At 37.1% G+C, this 20,419-nt stretch overlaps 2 protein-coding genes across 5 annotated transcripts; one reads left to right on the top strand and one right to left on the bottom strand.

Moving 5' to 3' along the window:
• Positions 1 to 959: 959 nt before the first annotated feature.
• On the bottom strand, positions 960 to 9,210 carry LOC108336368 (U-box domain-containing protein 52). Its single transcript, XM_017572799.2, has 10 exons — positions 8,602 to 9,210; positions 8,175 to 8,275; positions 7,745 to 7,866; positions 7,188 to 7,381; positions 7,023 to 7,086; positions 6,579 to 6,879; positions 3,240 to 3,341; positions 2,734 to 3,162; positions 1,397 to 2,146; positions 960 to 1,258 (listed from the first exon to the last, which is right to left on the bottom strand). Exons 1-10 carry the CDS (start codon positions 8,801 to 8,803, stop codon positions 1,214 to 1,216), a joined length of 2,310 nt encoding a protein of 769 aa, XP_017428288.1. The 5' UTR covers positions 8,804 to 9,210; the 3' UTR covers positions 960 to 1,213.
• Positions 9,211 to 13,794: 4,584 nt separating this feature from the next.
• On the top strand, positions 13,795 to 17,095 carry LOC108338696 (serine/arginine-rich splicing factor RSZ22-like). 4 transcript variants are annotated; one of them, XM_017575741.2, is made up of 6 exons: positions 13,795 to 13,908; positions 14,187 to 14,290; positions 14,541 to 14,629; positions 15,801 to 16,008; positions 16,360 to 16,473; positions 16,840 to 17,095. In XM_017575741.2, exons 2-6 carry the CDS (start codon positions 14,202 to 14,204, stop codon positions 16,874 to 16,876), a joined length of 537 nt encoding a protein of 178 aa, XP_017431230.1. In that variant the 5' UTR covers positions 13,795 to 13,908; positions 14,187 to 14,201; the 3' UTR covers positions 16,877 to 17,095. The 4 variants fall into 4 exon arrangements, with proteins under 4 accessions (XP_017431230.1, XP_017431229.1, XP_017431231.1 ...); XM_017575740.2 differs by having other exon boundaries at positions 13,829 to 13,974; XM_017575742.2 differs by having other exon boundaries at positions 13,829 to 13,974; positions 16,369 to 16,473.
• Positions 17,096 to 20,419: the final 3,324 nt, after the last annotated feature.

Raw genomic sequence — 20,419 nt, forward strand, 5'->3', positions numbered from 1 at the left:
TTGAATTAACTGTGCTATCTGTATAACATGCTTTTTATATCTAGCTCACCCTTGTATTGCTTTTGTTATGTGCTGTTTGGGTATGTTTCTTTGGCGATGATGATCCACTTGGATGGGAGCAGACGTTGTCGAGGAAATTTCCCTTGGAGCAAGAGCTGGAGGTTGTTAATTTTGCAAAATAGTCTTCTTAGGGTTTCCTGATTGAACACTTGTAGTGTTTAATCCTTTCAACTGTTTTTAAGTTTAAATTATTACTCCTTTTATTTGGATGACTGTAATTTGTACTTAAATTACACGTCGTATTCTGACTGTTCTCTATATTTTAAATGATGACGTCTTTATTATGTAATAATTGTTATTATATAATCGGGATGTTACAGTATTAATATAAATTTGTGTATATAAATGATCATAAAGGGAACACTAATAATAATAATTATATGGTGATGCAGGTAAAAATAATGGATTACAAGAAGAATATAACCAAAATAAGCCTTATTCGAAAATACCCATTCCATTGAGTCTTTTCTAATAAGGATTGGGACATTTCCACAAAAACAACAGATTTAATTACCCATGAAATGAATTTCAACACCTAAATATAAGAAAAATTATCTAACTTTATTACTAGTTAAAAAAGTTACTTGACACTTAATGCTTGACATTATGTAATCATACCAATTACAGTTAAAAATATATATTTCTTTTCTAAAATGCTTGACACTTTATGAATAAAAAAAGTTTATTAGAAATACAATTTATATATTAATTAAAATATTTTTGACATGGCGTAATTAAATAGGTGAAAATGTTAAAATTTACGTAAACCTTTTTTGTGTTGTTTGTGATTGATTTTGGAAAGAGCAAATAAATGAATAAATTATATTAATTAATGAATAATAATATGTAAATGAATAGTAGAAAAAGCAATTAAATAGTAAATAATAAACAGAATAATTTTGACTAGAATTCATGAGTCCCCATAGAGACTAGATGAAGTAATTTGGATTCATGACTCTTCTACTTATACAACCTAAATTGAAATGAGAACGAATCTCATGCTCAAATTGAAAGATTCATGGAAGCTATTACATCAATTTACCTATGAAATTTACACTTTATCCTTGGGATCATTTCCACCGAACTCACTATCTATTTTGCTGAAAAGGGAAGATCTTGTTTTGAAGGAATGTCAAACAGGACTTGATGCGTTTCATGAACTCTCCCCAGAATGAGGAAGTGAAGAACTGGCTTCATCCTGCAAAAAGGAACATGCAAAATAAGCAAGATCAAGTTTGGTTAAACGGATTAACTAATGAGACATTCAACACGGAATAATCACAAAAAGTCCATAAAAACACATGTAAAGATCCTTAATAATTGGAACATGAACTACCAGAGAAACTTGGCTCTGATTGGAAGGGCTAGCATAGCCACTAAACATTGAATAGTGATCATGGCTCTCAGCATGTTCTCTTAGCCTGTTTAGTTCAGGCAGCACTTCCTTGCCAAGATCAGGCCTGTCTCTCCTCCTCAGTTCAGCACACCTGACAGCAATCTTTGCAAAGACCAAGGCATCCTCTGTTGGCCAGTCAGGCACTTTTGGATCCAACATATCAATAAATGTTCCCTTCTCAATGGCTCTCTGAACATTATGAGTCAAACCCATTGGAGGTTTTGCTGTCAAAATTTGCAAGAAAATGATCCCAAGAGAGTATATGTCAGACTTCACTCCCAGCATTCCTGTCTGCTGGTACTCAGGGTCTATGTAACAGAATGTTCCGGCAGCCGATGTCATCCTATACTGTGTCACATTGTCTGCCACTGACGGTGGAACCAGCCTGGCCAAACCTACATCACTGATCTTGGCCACATAGTTTCTGTCCAGCAAGATGTTGGCTGGTTTAAGGTCTCTGTGCACAAGAGGCTCAGGTTTGGTCTGATGGAGGAACAACAAGCCTGTGCCAATTTCAGCTGCAATTTTGAACCTGAGCTGCCATGGAATTGGGGGCCTGTTTCCTCGGCAGAAGAGGCAGTCATCTAAGCTTCCATTGGCCATGTACTCATAGACAAGGCAACCATACTCAGGGCAGGCACCTATGAGGAGAACCATGTTTGGATGCCGAATGCAACTCAGTACCTCAACCTGTATGTTCATGCAAAAGTATAGACTTAAATTGTGGATGTGATCATGATAGCATTTGGTTGTGAGTATTACAAGTGCAGAAAAATCTAGGCCAATGTGGATAATTATGCTTTTAGAGGGTTTTCAAACCACAATTTTGGAACCATAATTAGAGTCACCAACCAAAATTTTAAGGATATAACTCTCAAAAGTCTTTAACCTTCAGCAGTAAGGCTGAGTAGCACAAGCTGAAGAAGCATTTCAATTTAAATCAGTTGTAGCTGCACACTCACTTTTACATTTAAGAAGCATTATAAGTACTTTAGAGAAGATAAATTTCTCCAATTCAAAACCCTGCAAGAAAGTCAACTAGACATACAAACTTCACGTTTTTAACCAAGTCTTACATCACCAAAATAGACAGGTCCAAGAGATGTTACTCCCCTGCCACATATCTTAACCATTTCTTCCCTGCTTAAGTACACTCCTAAGATCCCAGAATTTTCTTTTCTTTGTTTTAGTTAGGCTGAAAACCTTTTTCATTTATTGGTACTGCATATGAAGTGTTGCATAAAGGGGCAAGGAAGTTTGTCTGTCTGCTTAATTACCTCTCTTTGAAACTGTGACCTTCCTTGTGCTGCGTCAGGCCGTAGAACCTTCACTGCCACAGGTGTATGGTCCAGAAGGCAATTATAAACTGGACCATAACCCCCTTCTCCGATCTTCTGTGACTCAGTAAAAAAATTTGTGGCAGCTTCAATCTCCTCAATTGCGTACCTTCTATACCTCAAACCAGTGCCTGATAAAGCATTCACTGCTTTTCTTTTCTCTTCTGTTTCCATCAATGCTTTCATTTCAGCACTGATTCTCTTCTGTGATTCCAGTTCTGCAATCCTCTTCTGTGCTTCAGCTGTCTCGATGGCTGCTTTTGATCTTGCCTTCTCCTTTTCTGCAATCGCCAATGCAGCTTCTTCAGCAAGCCTTGCCTCCTCCAATCTCCTCTCTTCCTCTAATTTCCAGCGTTGGAGTTCCACAGCCTGTGATGCATTGCATAGCATTCAGAGTCAGACCATCTTGTGCTTTCAAGATGCAGAAGCAGATGCATGATATGTACCTTTTGCTGTGCGGTGAGTGCTTCTTTGCAGGCATTGCTATACATTTCCATTGTTTGCTTGAGCTCCAATTTTAGTCTTCTCATTTCAGCCTCCACATCATCCTACAATTGCAAGACATGTTTATACACAACGTAGTAGCAACAAGGAATCAAAATACTTTACCCATATAAAAAAACGTTGTAAGTAACTGAAATATTTGACTATTTGATCATTTGTTTCTATGACAAACTACATTCTACCCCTTTGGTTTAGTACTAGAGCAACTTATCCCCTTAAATTTGTCTTTTTGTCACTAAACCATCAGTTAAACTAAAAATTAGTAAATCCATTAACTTTGCTTAATCAATAGTTTAGGCAATATCAACCATAGGCTTAACCAAGGTTATGACATTTTTCTCTTAATGTTGCACTATTTATTAGTTTTATGAAACATTTTGGATTACGGTAAACAATAATAACGTAAAATGTTACTTCAAATGGACTCATGTTAGGCTCACTATAAACTTTGGCATCTCAACTATGCTGACACTTTAAAGTCCATCTATCATTTGCTATCACTATGTAACTATAATGTTACATGGTTTGTTAGGATATGGGGTGGCAGGGTATAATGGGTAATGGATTTAGGATAGAAGTAAAGAGCGGGAAAGTTTGTTAGGCTGTTAGGGGGAGAGAGAGAGTATAAATAAGCCTTTTGGTAATTCTGTGGGGGGAGAGTCATTTTCTTAGTACAGACAGGTCTTGAACCTTGTGAGGGGGATTAGGCCTCCATTAGCGCTATCTGTGTACTTTCTTTGAATATCAATACAGATACCCATTCTTTTTACAGTGTTAATTCTTGTTTGTGTGTGTGATTGGGTTGTCTTAGTTAGGTTTCCAACTCAGGAACCTAACAAATTGGTCCGACCTACCGGATCGAGAAGTAGAGCGCTGCCGTATCAACAGGAGAATTGCCGGATCGAGAAGCTGCCAGATCCAAATCGGAGGGAGAGCAAGATGGAAGGGAAGTTACATGCATTGGAGAACCGAATTGAAGGAAGGATGAGCGCGTTGGAGATTGCGGGAGAAGAATTAAAGGCGGACAATATGGGCATTCACCAAGACTTGAAAGAGCTGACACGAGTGGTAGAGGGGTTGGCACGAAATCTGGAACGGAATTCGGAAGGAAGTCAGGGGTCCAATAATAACAATAGGCGGAGGAGAAGAGAGAGTTCGGAGAGGAAAAGAGAGAGCTCGGAGGAAGAATTGGAGGACCCCAGGAGACGCACCACCTAATTGGGTGAAACGGGTAGAATTACCCACTTTCGAAGGGCTCGACCCGATGGGATGGATTGCTCGAGCGGAGAAATTCTTCGAGATTCAGAGGGTAGCGGAAGAGGAGAAGGTATGATTGGCGTATGTGAGCATGGAGGGGAGTGCTGGCTACTGGTTCAGAGCTTGGAAGGAGAAAGCCAAGAATCGTTCATGGGATGGTTTGAAGGAAGCCCTGGTGATAAGGTTTGGAACCATTGTTGAGCGGTTGACGACATTGAGACAGACGGGGACGGTGGATGAGTATGTACAATACTTTAAGATATTGGCGGGTCGAACGAAGAGGGTGCCAGACGAGCAGCTGTTAGGATATTTTCTTGCGGGATTGAAAGAGGACATCCGAAATCAAGTCTGACAACATGAACCGCAGGAATGGATGGTGGCGATGCGGATCGCAAGGGATGTTGAGGAGTTCCAGAGAGTCGCCAAACGGTCTGAGGACATTCGCTATAACCCAGGCCGAGCGAGTGTTGTCGAGCGTTCCGAGGCCAATAGCTATAACCCAGCCCGATCGAGAGTAGCCGAGCGGTGCGAATTCAATCAACCAGGCCGATCGGAAGCCGCCGAGAGTGTGGGGTCAGTATGGAACACCCGGAATCTGCCTTACTCAGAATTCCTGAAATGGAGAAAGGAGGGAACGTGTTTCAAGTGTTGGGGACCGTCCGGTCCAGGCCCCTATTGGCCAGAAAGGAGTCGACGGATGGTTAGGTTGGCGGAGGATGAAGAGGAGGAGAGTGAAGGAGCTGAGACTGAATTAGACCTGGCTGGAGGCCCTATTCAGCCAAAAATGATGAAGCTGCACGGTCTGATAGGGGACCGAACGGTTTTGACCATTATAGGACGAACGGTAGCAGAACGAAGAGGAGAAGTAACTCTAGACTGGGGAAAATTAACTATGGTGAGCGTCCTCTACCTTTCGGTGCATCAGTACTCGGTCGTTCGGTGCAGAGGTCCTCGGTTGTTCGGTTCAAGCTTCCTTTACCGTTCGGTGAAACTGTCTCTTTCACTGTTCCATCTGTTACAATACCCTCCCCATGATGAAGAATGGAAATCATTGGAGGAGGATTTGCCATCACCCAAGCCTCCCGATTTGAATTGGAGGGCATAGCCAGTAGGTTTCCTCCATAGGGTAACACGATGATGAAGAGGAGTCATGAGATCAAGCCTCCCGTTTCCAACCTTGAGGACAAGGTTGTTCTACAGTGGGGTGTAATGTTAGGATATGGGGTGGCAGGGTATAATGGGTAATGGATTTAGGATAGAAGTAAAGAGCGGGAAAGTTTGTTAGGCTGTTAGGGGGAGAGAGAGAGAATATAAATAAGTCTTTTGGTAATTCTGTGGGGGAGAGTCATTTTCTTAGTACAGACAAGTCTTGAACCTTGTGAGGGGGTTTAGGCCTCCGTTAGGGCTAAGAGGGGGATTAGGCCTCCATTAGCGCTATCTGTGTACTTTCTTTGAATATCAATACAGATACTCCTTCTTTTTACAGTGTTAATTCTTGTTTGTGTGTGTGATTGGGTTGTCTTAGTTAGGTTTCCAACTCAGGAACCTAACATGGTTTCTTAATTTACCGTTATTTCTACTCATTCCTTGAGTGGGCTGAAACATCTTCCAAAAGGAAGTTAATATTTGAAAGAAATGTCGCCTAGAACCTATATTGATGTCTTTATCTTCAGGATAACTATCTTGAAATCCCCTTTTCTATAAGAAAATACATGCAAATTGCTACACATACATTTGTTACAGCTCCCATATAATTGGAAGGGTGTACCAGGACACACTGTTGATTATTTTTAGTAAGTGGAAACAAACTAAAAACTTCATATTTTGTTGAATATGTATATATATAATTTTTTATCACAATCTCAGTCATTAACTACTTGATCAAAGGCTATAAGTAACTGTAATTTATTCTACGAAGTGATCCTCGACCACTTCAGACTTTAGACGAGCTAAACTTATCTAAATCATAATATCATTTGGCCTATTATATGATGAAATAAATGCACATTGGCTGCATGTCTTACCATGCCCTGTGATGCAGAGGATGGCAAGCCATCACTGTCTTGTGAGAAGGATGAGAAATCAGAGCAGATATCCATAGACCTTCTTCCAAACGGAATTGACTCAAAGCTATAATTATTTCCATCTATGTCAGAGCTATATGATAGCCGGGGATTGGACTCTAGGTAGTGGTTGCTGTTGTTATACAATGGGAATAAGCGATCTGTACTTGATCTTCTAGAGCTTACAAAACTTATGTCAGTCTCTGGCCCTGGTATATCCCCATACCTGTCATTATTCACTCCTTTCCTAGTGAATGGTGACCTGATTCCAGTAGCATTTTGCTTTTAGACCATGGAGAATTTGTTACTTGTTAATCATGCAAAGTGAAAGTTATTAAATCATGCATGAAAAAGGAAAAAAGAAGACACAAAATTTGCGATGCATTATCCAATAAATGTCATTACCTGAAGGGCTCTGGTTCATCATGTGATATACGGCGTGGTGCTTCAAAAGACCTCCTTTCAAGCCCTAAAAGAAACCGAATATCTCATTCAGCAACATCATGGCAATTTAAACAGGCTTACATTTACAAATGTGCCTTTTTCAGAAGAGATAAAGTTAAATGTTACCTTTGACTACACGTGGTTCTGGTAGGTCTAATCTGCCACTGTGTTGAGAAAGTTGGTTTTGAAGAGGGGAAAAGGTTGGAGCAGCACGAGAAGCAGATCGCATGGATTGAATCTTCCCTTTAGTAACAACATATACTGTGCAGAAATCTGGTGCCCCTTTTGAGACTGTTCCTGGAATATCTGCTATCTTGAATCTTCTGATGCAAAAAATCATCCCTTCGTAAATGGCACACATTAACTAACCCAACATAGAAATTCAAGCAACTTGCTCTATGAGTGCACTTGCACTTCAAGGTACATAGACATTAGTTCAAATGACAACATGAAGGGTTGCCATTTGGACTACTTCAAAGATAAAACAAAATAAATTACTTTTTTCATAAGATTATTTTAACTTGTATCAGTTTTCTCTCTCAAAAGTTCTTATAGAATACAGAAAGTTTGTTCAAATAGAACCTAAGTTATTTATGTTTTGGTATATAAAATGTGATAGAATGGGAGAGACAACCAAATAACAAGACGCGAACAGATCTTAGGATTGTCTATCAGAAACATACCTAAGAAAACCACCTTTGTTTGAAGAGCCTATGACTAAGTGCTCAATTGCATATTGAGAAGCATATTCAATTAAAGCTTTGGCTACGTCTACATCTTCTATTACAACGTCCTTGCAGTGTATCTATAGACCAAAACAAAAAACAAAAAATGATAAGATACACAAATTAATGTCAATTGTTGTAAAATGAAAACCATTACAAACTTTTATTTTCTCCTCAATTATGTCTGGTTCAGAAACATCTTTACTTTATCGTCACAACTTTTGAAAGTGAAACGAATTTGTGATGCAAAATGAAAGCATATTGAGAAAACAGTTGAATCTTGTAGAAGAAAATGGAGCAAGAGAAGAGACTAAAGCTAACTGAAACTTTTGAGTTCTTTTCCACCTCTTTTGGCTTTTCTTTCCAAGAAAAAGAGAATAAAACTTACATCTTTCCGTGCACAGAATACACGGTATGGATGGAAAACTTCTTTGGTTTGTTCATCAGGGTCCTTGCAAACAAGTGCATGCTCAGCAATACCATTTGCCCCTGCAACCTAGAAAGTCACTAAACAATCTAGGACCTAGTATGCATGGCTACAAATGTTACTTTTTCTCCTCCTTCTGTAACTTTCTTTTTAATCTAAAAATCAACAATTCATATGCTATTATATTTTGTGCTCCATTATTCTTATTTCGGTCAAACTCAGATCAGTTTTTCAAAACCCATTTTCAGAAGAAGAAAATAAAGGGATAGATAGGTTTACCTCAGCTTTTAAGAAACTATCTCATCTAATGTAAGATATGCATTTTCATTGCAAGTTTCATACAATGTGCTGACAAAAACATGGATGAGACATCATAACGAATACTTACTAGGGTTCACAAGAGAAACTGATGGATAAAGAGAAGAGGGCTTAGTCTTGACATGAATGAGAACTACATTTGACCCTTTGGGGAGGAGATGATCAATGGTCCATTTTAGTGCATTCTGGCTCCCCTTGTCTGAATCAATTGCCACTGCCACTATTCCATGCACCCCATCCTTCTTGTCGCAATTATTCTTCTGTAGCCACATCACTCGCCCTTAACTTTTCTTTTCCAAAACACTCTTCACCTTTTTGTGCTCTTCCAATTCAAAACAACCTCACAAAATATACCCAGAAACCAAAATGTCTTTCCAAGGGGTCCTCTAAACTTTCTTCCTTTAACTATCTACCTCTGTTGTTAAATCTTTTACCTTTCTTCTCTAATGTTTTCTATTTTCAAAAGGGTTTTATGATAAAGCAAAGGCCATGCCACTCTTTGTAAAAGGGGAAACTTTTCTGAAGAACAACAATGAAGGGTTGCTATTGCTTCTGCTTTCTCTGAATCTCCTTTGTCCCCCTTCAATGCCGATCAAGAGACAAAAGGAACTTGATGTGTTGTATTTTCTTTACTTTGTTTCTTCTTCTTTTTTGTGATTGAAACAATAAGGCATTGAACAACAACGAAGAAGGAAATACAAGTTCCTCTAACTAGAATTTGCAGCCATATTTGGCTTTGGCTTCCCTTTTAGCTTAATGGAGTTTTTCGCGGACATAACAATTAACCACACGGATTGTGCTCTTTCTTCTCTCTTCCAATGAGAGAATAACCAAATTTTGCGGATTTCCTTTGACTTTTTGAAAGTAATGTTGCATCTCATTATTCCTTGCAAAACGAAATGGCGCTTCCATTTATTTATGAATGCATTATTTCCTCCTAAACTCCATAATAAAAAGATTTATAGTAACTATTTTTAAAATTTGATTTCATAAAAAAATTATTCACATAATGTTCTTCAATATAAGTCATGCCTAAAAAAACGTACAACATACTACTTCAAGTAAAGTATTGAAAGACATGTCTGCTCTGACAAGTTGACTTATCTGGCACGAATATCAAGGCCAAAGTTCAAGTTTATCGAACATATATCCATGAAACCTTTAAATAGAAGATCTTTCAAAAGAAAAATCAAGAGGATAACTTAAGGGGATTAGTCGAGTGAAAAGCTTACAACGATACATATATCCTACAAGCATTCAAAAGAGAGGATAAGAAAAAGCTCGAGAAAAATAATATATCTGAGTTGTAAAAGAGAAAACTAGAAGAGAAGAGAAGAGCAAAAAGAAAAAAAAAATACTCTTGAGCTTCATTGTTGTATTGCTTACTATTGTAAGAGAGAAGATTGAAACACATGCGAGTCTTTAGATTGCTTTATACTGTATTTACATCTTTTTTGTGAGAGTTATAGTCTGAACGACATGTAAGAAATCGTTGATTACAATTCTGAAGAGAATCAAAACACTAACTGAACTCAGTTTAAGTTGAGAAATCTAGGCGCGGTAGTCTAGTACCAAGTGGTGTGAATACTCAAAAGAAATCTAGGTGTGGTAGTCTAGTACGAGGAGTGGTGCAAATACTCAAAGAAAATTTAGGCGTGGTAGTCTAGTACCAAGAATGGTGTGAATACTCAAGAGAAATCTAGGCGCGGTAGTCTAGTACCAGGAGTTATGTGAATACTCAGACCAGGAGTGGTGAGAATACTCAATTATAATCTTATGAAGACTATAGTGGAACCCTTTACGGAGGAGACTAAATGTAACCCTGTTGGAGTGAACTGGTATAAAAATACTTGTGCAATTATCTTTTCTCTTATCTAAACGACCGTCCTAGAAAAACCTGCAGTTGCGTTTTATTTACAAATACAAGAATCTTCCAAGCTAAACGATTATTTTCATAAAGAAAGTTCTTACAAAACGTTATAGTATACATTCTGAATAATATGATAAAAACAACTCTCGTTTTCCAATATTTATCGAGAGTCTAAACATTTAAAAGAAAATTCTCAAGCTCGATAACGTGCTATATCAGAAGGATTGCAAAAAGTTTTTCATTAACACTATTCAACCCCCTTTTAGTGTTTTTCACGTACTTCATTTTTATCAGAGCCTTTTTTGTCATATCTTTCTTTCATCCTGACTTGCTTTATGAAATCTCGCATCTCCTCAACTTGCATGAACTTTGCCGCTCTCTCCCTCACTTCATCCATATCTACAATCGGTTGCATGCATAGGTTATCAACAAACGATCCAGGTCTTAGGGCGGTGACCATGCGGTGGATGGCCACTTCAAGACTCAAATTTACGATTTGAAGGACCTCTTTCCCAGATCAATCTATAAAGGTCCAAAGAGATTTCCTCTTTTCTTGCCTGATGTTGATTAGCGCACAATCGGGGTGAACCATTCTAGCATTGCTCCCTTCAACAACACGGGGAACACCTTACATCAAATGGCATGATTGGTCATATAAAACGCCATATGTTCTACAAACATACTAATGTGTTCATCTGGATTTGTTGTCCCAGCATACTTATTAAACGTTGAAATCTTCCAATAATTCGACAACGAGGCCTCTATGATAGTCAGGGTGAAAGGGTACATTCCAGTGGTATTGACGATTGTTGGGTTATAATCCTTATTGCCTTCTTCATTTTGTCATTGGATCATCAATTCATGTTCCGTACGAGTTTGCTTAACCGACCCTACTTGGGTTAGAGTTGATTGAGTGAGACCTTTATGTTAGGCGATTTCGGCAAGCGTACCGAATCGTTCAAGTAATAAATCGTGGTAAGACCAGGTATCGTTTTTCCAAAAGCGAGAAAATTGTGTGATTAACAACTCATCTAGACTCAAGAACAACTCAACATTTAAGAATATGTGCAAAAAGATAAATTCACAAGTAATTACAAGGTTGGACTTTGGTATTGAAGGCACTTGAAAATGAAAAAGACTAGAAATGGTATGAAATGATATTGTTAAGGTTAGTTTTCACCAATGCACTCTTGTGTATAACCAATTTCATCTCCTCTCTATCAATTTACTAAAGTCAATCCACTAAAACACTCTAGCCCTAATTCCTTAGGTGAAAAAACCTAGGTTTTCCTTATCAAACTCCAATCCCTTGGACAATCTAACAAGCAAACCCGCATTAAGAACTAGGATCTAAGACAACATGTGAATCATCTTCCATCCCTATAATCAATGAACCACAAGGAATCCTTTTTCAGTTCTAGGTTCCATCTTACGTCCCCATTACATGCAAGCTTTAAGATTGGAAACAAGAATACTAGCAATTGATAGAAAATGCATATATATATTCAAATCATTCAACAATTACACAAGATTCAAAGGCTACAACTAATCCCAACAAAATGGGTTTGGCTCTCCATTTCCATGGAGAGCCTTTAAGCTTACAAGATGGCCATGGAAGAAGATGAAGAACCCAAGAGGAAGAAGGGAGTGTTCCCACGAGCCCTAACAGCCCTCCAAGCTCTCCTCTAAGTGAGATGCACCTTCAAAGAACCAAAGACCCCAAATGCTTCGAGACAACTTGTATAAATAGGCAATTTTGACACATCAGCAGCGTCACCGCTCAGCTACACCCCAGCGGCAGCATTCCAGAGAGTTGGCGCTCAGCTGCACAAAAATTGTGCCGCTCAGCTACAGCAAGTCTAATCAGGTGGCGCTCAGCTGCACTCCAGCTGCACCCCAGCGGCAGCAAGTCGCGATCAGGTGGCGCTTAGCTGCACGCCAGCTGCATCCCAGCCACAACATTCCAAAATTCTCTCTTTTTGTTTTACTTGCTTTTGTGGCTGGTTAAGCTCTATACATTGGTGGAGGTTCTTCTAAGCATAATATTAGCTACAAAATAAGGGGATTAGTGATGATAATACATCAATATAGCCTAAAACACATTTATTTAGAAAACAAGACAAAAGAAGAGGATTAAACGAGTTACAAGTTAGAAAGGAGTTGATTTTGCTACTAAAATGATGCTTAGATAATGGTAAGAATTAGCATTATCACATTATTATTATTATGCATGTTGTTTTATTAAGGCGTTTTCCTTGCATAGAGCTTGCGACTCTTTGCATTCTTCTTCATGTTTTTTTCTTAATCTCTTTCATTTATCGACTCATTTTCCTGATCATCTCCATTGGGTCTAAATGTTCTTCTTCAGATGCTTCCTTCAAAACTATATTACTCATCATGTTCATAGTGGTCACCATATGGGCTTTGCTCGTGCTTCCTCGTCTCCATGGTGGGTTCTTGTATGTCGGGCTAAGGGTACACAAAATATACTCTCCACGTTCAACAGGTCGTATCTTTCCTTTGCTCAGGCATATCTCTCTTCTCCTTTGTCATTCTGATCACCTTTGCGTGTTAAAGGCATTCCGATGCTCATGTCAATGTTTAGTTAAGACAAAATTCAATAAATACAATAGATGCAAAAATAATAAATGACTTATTTACACACCATATTTATAAGCATCTAAGTAAGCCTTTTATCTTAATTACTATCCAATTACCTTTTAATCTTGTTTGTTATGATAATTCCATAACTAATTTCCAAATTTGTCTTTCTTAATGACTAATCAACCATATGATTCAATATCGAACTACATAAAACTAAGAAGTTCTTTTGTCTCATTTTCACATAACATATACAAGAATTATTTAACTAAAGGTATTTTTTGAACTAATTTAAAATTTTCAAAATATAAATTTTATAATTTATTTGCACGAGTTTTATCTAGTTTTCTTTCTCTGTTTATATATATATATATATATATATATATATATATATATATATATATATATATATATATATATATATATATAAAAGAAATGAATAATTATAAAATAGAGTTGGTAGAATTAATGTTGTTCAAGATATAGTAGAATATTTAAATTTTATCTTACATACAATTAACATAGAATATATTAATAAAAATGATTTATAAAATCAATATATAAATTACGTAATAATTTTAGTAATATATATTCACACATGATTCAATCAAAATTACATATAAAATATTATCTAAGGACCAAATTTACATATATTTATTGGTATGAAAATCATATGAAACAATTTTGAAGGTAGAAATTTGATTATTAACTAATTTCAATGATGATAAAAACTTATTTGATTACTTTTTAAATAAATTGCCCTATATTGCAAAAATATGGTTAAAAATAAGAGTTGGTGTTGCGAAAGGCTGTAAAGAGAAGCGTTGTTTATAAGAGCATTAAATTCGAGAGTGAAAGCTATCGGTTTCCCACATTTGCAAATAAAAGAAAAAGGGCTTATAAAAGGTAAACGCTTTCCTCCTCAACGAGGCTGCTAGGGTTTTCGTTTTCTTCTTTTCTGCATCGCTTCAGGTTCAGATCTCTCTTCCAATTTCCCATTTTTCTGTTCAATTTCAATCCTTTCTTTCTCTTCTCCAAACCCTAGAGCCTCCTTATTTTAATTTCCTATAGCTTTTCAAAAATTGCTTCCAACCCTAAGCAAATATCGCGATTTTCGATTTTCGCTCTTTCACGGCGAGTTCGCCTTTTATATATTGTTTGGTCTCATTTGCGTGTGTTTTCAGGTTCTTTCTGTAAAGATGTCTCGCGTGTATGTTGGTAACTTGGATTCACGAGTGACGGAGAGGGATCTTGAAGACGAATTCCGTGTTTTCGGAGTTATTCGGAGGTAACCCAAGGCGTTCTAATTCGTTTCTCAATTTTGTTGTGGATGCTTCGATATCTCAGTTTTCGTTACGCTTTCATATTTAGTCCCTTTACTTTAATTTCTACGAGTTTAAACGTTTTAGGACTATTTTTATGGATTTGAAAATACAGGGAAGAAAATTACAAGATAAATTTTTTGCATTCTATGTAAGGTTTATTAAAAAAATATTATTTTTTTTGTCTAATGAAAATCATGTTATGTTTGTGTGCAGTGTTTGGGTTGCACGAAGGCCACCTGGTTATGCTTTTATTGACTTTGATGATAGGAGAGATGCTCAGGATGCTATTCGTGAATTAGATGGTATGTAGGGTTATGATTGTCTGATGTAAGAGAATTAAAATTGAAATGTGGAATATACGTTTATTTACCACACATTTCTTATCTGCTAATGTGTTATTGTTTTTCCCCCGTTTTTTTCCGGTCGATATGTTGAAGGGTTTTCCTCAACTAGCTAGTTAACTCTTCTTTTTGGCCTATGGGGCAAGCAGATGCTGCTCTCTCTTTCTTCTACTTCTGCCTTGGCCTGCAGTAATGGTTTTTTCTTCGTTGTTTCTTCGTCAAAGTCTGCTGATTTGTACAGTTTGACTACTTCTACTACTGCATGTAAAGAGAATTAAGAATGTGAACACGGGGGATATGCACTGCTATCGCGAGCTACACTTCTGTTGCATAATGGGTTTGTTTTATGAGATGTGTTCTTCTACACTTAACCTATGGGGACCATGTGCGTGCTGCCTCTGTGCTGTATATGTTCCCTGTGGGCAATTTGTGTGCTTCAATAAGTTGTTATCGACCAATGAACTTCTGAAAATATTATGGTAACACAATCATTGTCTTTACTGAATGAACAAATATTCCCTCGTTCTGCCTTTATGATAATCCTGTATTCCCATGGATAATACCATGTTTTATTGTTCATGCATTAATTTTTTTCCTTGCACTTGATATTGAAATCATCAAGTAGCTGTTTTCTACTTGGATTTGTTAAAAATTTGAATAGTGATGGATTTTGATATTGTTAACAAACCACTCCTAGTGTAATAAATGTTTGGTTATTGTTATTGTTATTGTTGCAGTTCATTTAAAGTGCATATCATCTTATTTTTGTGCCACAAGTGATATTCATATCAAATTGTAAATTTTATTATTTAAAGCTAATCTAGGCTTCTGTTTTCATGTTACTGTTCTGTCTTTTAATCATTACTATGGTCAGCAAAAGGGTTAATTTGCTTGTAGGGCTTTGTTGGCAAAGATGCCTATTATATATATTCTTGTTTAATACCTATCATTGTTTAAACCATTGACAATGTGATCTAGTTTTTGGTGAAGCTGATTCTCCACCAAGGGTTTAAACATTAGAGTATCAAATACTGATGCTATTTCCATTCTATCTACTAGATTTAGCTACTTGGATTGCAATCATTTTTATCACTTTTATTTATTGGGCCTCTGTTTCTATTCAATGGAGCAGGCAAGAATGGTTGGAGGGTTGAGCTTTCTCACAATTCTAGGGGTGGAGGTGGTGGCCGCGGTGGCCGTTCTGGTGGTTCTGATTTGAAATGTTACGAGTGTGGTGAACCTGGTCATTTTGCCAGGGAATGTCGCTTACGTGGTGGATCAGGAAGACGCCGAAGCCGCAGCCCACCTCGATTTCGTAGGAGCCCTAGCTATGGACGAAGGTTAGAGTTCATTCCTATGTCTTCTTTGAATCTTGCTTGCAGTTGTATTGGCACTTGTATTTTCATGTAGACTATTTTGTATTTTATTTGTTCCTGAAAGTTGTTTGTTGAATCCATCTACTTTCATTTCAGTGATATTCTATGATTGTGGTTTGAAAATTAACCTTCCTTTATTCGAAATTATATGTACTTTTCTTTAACATTTGGAGATGATATTTGGACCAAATTTTTACATAAGTTTTACATGTATCATTCCTCTTACAGTTAAAGGGCTGGATATGTTTGTATGTCGTGTCAATAGTTTCCTTTTTTTATCTTTATGTTTTTCCTCACCATTCTTTTGTTGGCTAGGAGTTACAGTCCTCGTGGGCGATCTCCTAGACGCCGCAGCTTATCACCTCGTGGACGAAGCTACAGCAGGTCACCTCCCTATCGTGGACGGGAGGAGGTTCCATATGCTAATGGGTAGGCTTCTTCTGTCTGGAATTTAGTCTATGTAGTTTTTGGTCAAATGTGTTCTTCTATCAAAGTTATTTTGTCAAACTGGGGTAGACCTAATTTTTCAATACGCACATTTTCTATATTTTGAGATGTAAAATGCTTTGGTTAGTTAGTTTGTGTTTTGAAACGATTATTTTTCTCAAGTTTGAGTCTGAAGGAAAGAATAGCGATGTTAACTTTTATGTGGCAAAGGGTAATCATTGGATTTCATCCCCACCTTGCCATTTTTCTGATTAACAAATTCTCCTCTTCATGGAATATACTCTGGTATATTTAAATTTCTCCCCATTCTATGTCGTGTTTTTACTGACATGTGATGCATCTATGCAGAAATGGCCTTAGGGAACGTCGCAGAAGCAGAAGTTGATTTTGAAAGTTGGTGTCTGTGATTGTTAAGAGAATAGTGAGATTTTGTTAAGCTAGTGTTTGTTTAGACTTAAGTACGAGTCTATTTTGTTGGGCAAGCCCGAGATTCTACTCTTGGATTGGATTAGTTACTTTGTGTCTCAGTTTGTGTTGAATTTGTATTTGCAGAATATTTGTAGTGTTATTGCAGGTAATGATCTTTTTAAAGTTGTTCCTAGTAGTTGAGGAGAGTTCCAGATCTTTCTACACCACAGTATATGTTTTGATTCTCTGTTACTATTCTTCTGGTACTGCTTCGTTTTTCATGCTTCTCGTCATTTGCGCTGAGTGGTAATCCCTTGCAGCCCTTCTCTGTGATCTTCGAAATGCTGAGGACTGGGGATTGCTACACGCTCTTCACTTTCATAAGCTTTCTCTGTTTGTGATGTGCTTGCCTCAAGTTTATCGACGTTAGTTTTTTTTATTAACTTCTAAGGGGATGGATGGCCTGCATCTAATGCTTTTTGCATATACTTTTATCTGTTATATATTGGTCTTCTGAGCTTTTTGATGGCATGTTAATTTAAATATAGGAAGTCTAAGGTCGTAAAGAAATACTTCAATTTTCAAAATAAACATACTACATGAAAATAAAGAAATACTCCCCAATGTCCGGGTTTTAAACTTTGGCTCCACTCCTAGTCTAGCCTTGCTTTATACTAAGAAAAAATTACATATCTTAATTTATTCTACATCTCAGACTTTTAACTTACAGCCTATTTCTGTTAAAACAGTTTATTTGTGAGGGCAACCATATGAGTTTTGAAAGAACGTTTTAACCCTCCATTGTCTATTACTGTTGAAGGAAATACCAATTCAACAAATGTTCCTTGTTAAGTGAGTAGATGTATAATGAGCAATAAGACACCAATTGACGTTATTCTCATATTCTTGGCTTGGACCTATTCTGAGATAGTTCATCTCGGTTTCTAGTCAAATATATGCATTGTACCCTGTTCTTGAAGTTAGTAATTTGCGGTTGAGTAAGTAGAGAGGTACTTGAAAGTTGTCTCATATGGGTAATGTGATGAGATGTACTAGAGAGTTACTCCCTCCATCACACAATACTTTATGTAACTCGACAAATTTTTCTATTTTTAGAATTATTCCTAGGTTAAAAGTAAACTTTTAACCATTTAAGATTTTTTTAATTTATTTGAAAATCTTAATTCTACTTCACTTATTCACTGCATCCTACTCTCACGGTCTCACAGGTTTTCTTGTCTCTTTCTACTTCTATTTGAGTTCCTCTCCTCTCTTCTTTTTCTTTCATTTTTTTCCTTTTCAGTTTCCTTTTCTGGTTTTATTGTTTTCATTGACGGTTGATTCCTTGTTGGTGTGGAGGAGCGTTTGGGAGCTTTGTCCTATTCATTTTTTCACCGTTGTTTTGTCAATGGAGCCCGCGAAGGCCACAATGAAAGTAGGACATCCATTTGACCTTGAATGAATATTGACATCTGTCGACATCCTTCCAAACCAACCTTGAATTCAACACAAACCCAAACTACTCGAGCTTTGTGGGCAGATGCCTTATCATCAATATAAACCACACTCCTTCTTGTATAATGCAAAAGGTGTGCCACCCAACCAACTTATTCGTGGCATTACAAGCAGGGCCTTCCTCAAGCATAATCAAACCTTCCTCCTTCGTTTGAACCATGGATGAAGAGTCATCCCAATGAAGCAATATTCCAACTGAAACAACTCCGATCCATTTCATATTTTGTGCTTCATCAAACAACTCCATACTATGCATATTACTATAATTAGCAAACACCACAACTCCATCCAACTTCTCTTTTCTCACAACTCTGTTCAAAATCAATTGAATGCAAGTAAGTCTTCATGATGCATTTTCACTGTATTATGTGATTATGCTTCACACACTAACAAAAATTAGTACTCCATAAAGTTTCTACATTAGCATAACAATAATAACATTAATAGAGTAAAAAGGAGGTAGCAAAAGTTCACCTCAAAGCATGAAGTCACATCTGAGACTCGAGTTTACGCACGAATTCGGCATTCGCGGAGAAAAGCTAACGTGGATTGTTCTGAGGCTATACTTGGCAATAATCGAAGCAGTTTCGTTGGTGACTCTATTGGCCTCCACCACGATCCACACCAGATTGTTGGTGCTTCTTTTAACCATCAATCAGGACGATTAGATTGTAAACATATGATATAAAGATGTACTGTCTTTCTTCTATGTTTCAATTAATGAGCAATAATGTTTTCTTCACATATAAGACGTGCTTTATGAGCCTTAACCTTGTATTCAGATAAATATTTTTCTTTGCATCATAATTACAAGTGGTTAGTGTATTTTCATCTAGAAACATTTCATTTAACAACACCAACAATTATGTGAAACTCTTATCGGTCTACCCATTGGTCACCTTCAAATTCATGAACCTTAATACTGTTGACAACCATGTAAACTTAATTTAACCAATATACAATAGAGTCTCCACATCAATAGACATTATCTCATACACGTGTCTGGGCAAAAACTTTTGTGCCAACATTACGGATCATGCCTTCTAATTTGTCTTCTTCCAATCAATCTTCCATAATGGAATCCATAACATGTTCAGTTTGTGAGGCAATTGGGATTAGTGCTGTCAAAATGAGTTGTAACATGTAAGCCAACCCGGCTCACCACGGGTTTGAGCCGGTTTGGGTTTGAAAAAAATGTAATTTTTTTATGCGAGCTAGTTTTGAACCCGACTCACCAGGTTTTCCTCAGTAGTGCTAGGTTTTAAACCAAGCGCTTGGTCTCGTTATAATACTAAATTATACTATTTTTGGAATAAAAGTGTTTGGCTCTAGTTTGTAGTGTTCGGTTTAAAATCTTAGGTCTCTGATAAAAGATGTCATCATTTTAGGTTAGGTTTAGTTGTATGTATTCCATAGTATTCCATATGTTCCTTGAGTTTTGTTTAGTAAAGACCTTTCGATCATAATTATTGAGTAGCTAGTAAACGTTCCGTATTATCATAAGTGTTAGGTTCCTGATAAGTCTTATCTAGTATGGTCCGTCTGGTCTTATTTTGTGGATAAGTGAAAGACCATTCGATTTTACACAAAGTGTTCGGTGAGATTAGTCTAACAGGTATTCTCTTGTTCAGTCTTGTTTCTAAGATTGTAGTTATCTTTTTTAGTTCTGTTCTAAGATGGGAATTTGGTTTTCTTGGTTCAGTTTGACTGTATTGATGATGAGGTATGATGATATTTAAAATGTGATATGAATGGAATAGTATGGATATGAAAGAGTATTCCAAGGAGGAATATCTCAAGATTTGTTATAGAATGGTAAAGTATGAATGTGGTCATGCTAAGGTGGCGTTTATCCTGATATTCTATGATTACTCATTCTCTAGTAAAGAGGAGTAAATCATGTGTGAGAATGGCAGGAGGTCCTAGTCCATAAGGTTAAAATGGGCAAGGTATAATGGGCTAAACTCGGGTGGCAGCTGTTGAGGGCATCCCAGTTACTACATCA

Source organism: Vigna angularis, chromosome 7 (genome assembly GCF_016808095.1).
Source record: "Vigna angularis cultivar LongXiaoDou No.4 chromosome 7, ASM1680809v1, whole genome shotgun sequence".
NCBI lineage: Eukaryota > Viridiplantae > Streptophyta > Magnoliopsida > Fabales > Fabaceae > Vigna > Vigna angularis.

Bases quoted from the DNA above. Each gene is read 5' to 3' on its own strand.
- LOC108336368 (XM_017572799.2), bottom strand. From the start codon at position 8,803: ATGTGGCTACAGAAGAATAATTGCGACAAGAAGGATGGGGTGCATGGA. The intron at 7,867-8,174 runs GTAAGTTTTATT...TTTGGTCTATAG, and splicing joins TATTCTGTGCACGGAAAGAT to ATACACTGCAAGGACGTTGT. The intron at 7,382-7,744 runs GTATGTTTCTGA...TTGCATCAGAAG, and splicing joins AACAAAGGTGGTTTTCTTAG to ATTCAAGATAGCAGATATTC.
- LOC108338696 (XM_017575741.2), top strand. From the start codon at position 14,202: ATGTCTCGCGTGTATGTTGGTAACTTGGATTCACGAGTGACGGAGAGG. The intron at 14,291-14,540 runs GTAACCCAAGGC...GTTTGTGTGCAG, and splicing joins GTTTTCGGAGTTATTCGGAG to TGTTTGGGTTGCACGAAGGC. The intron at 16,474-16,839 runs GTAGGCTTCTTC...GCATCTATGCAG, and splicing joins GAGGTTCCATATGCTAATGG to AAATGGCCTTAGGGAACGTC.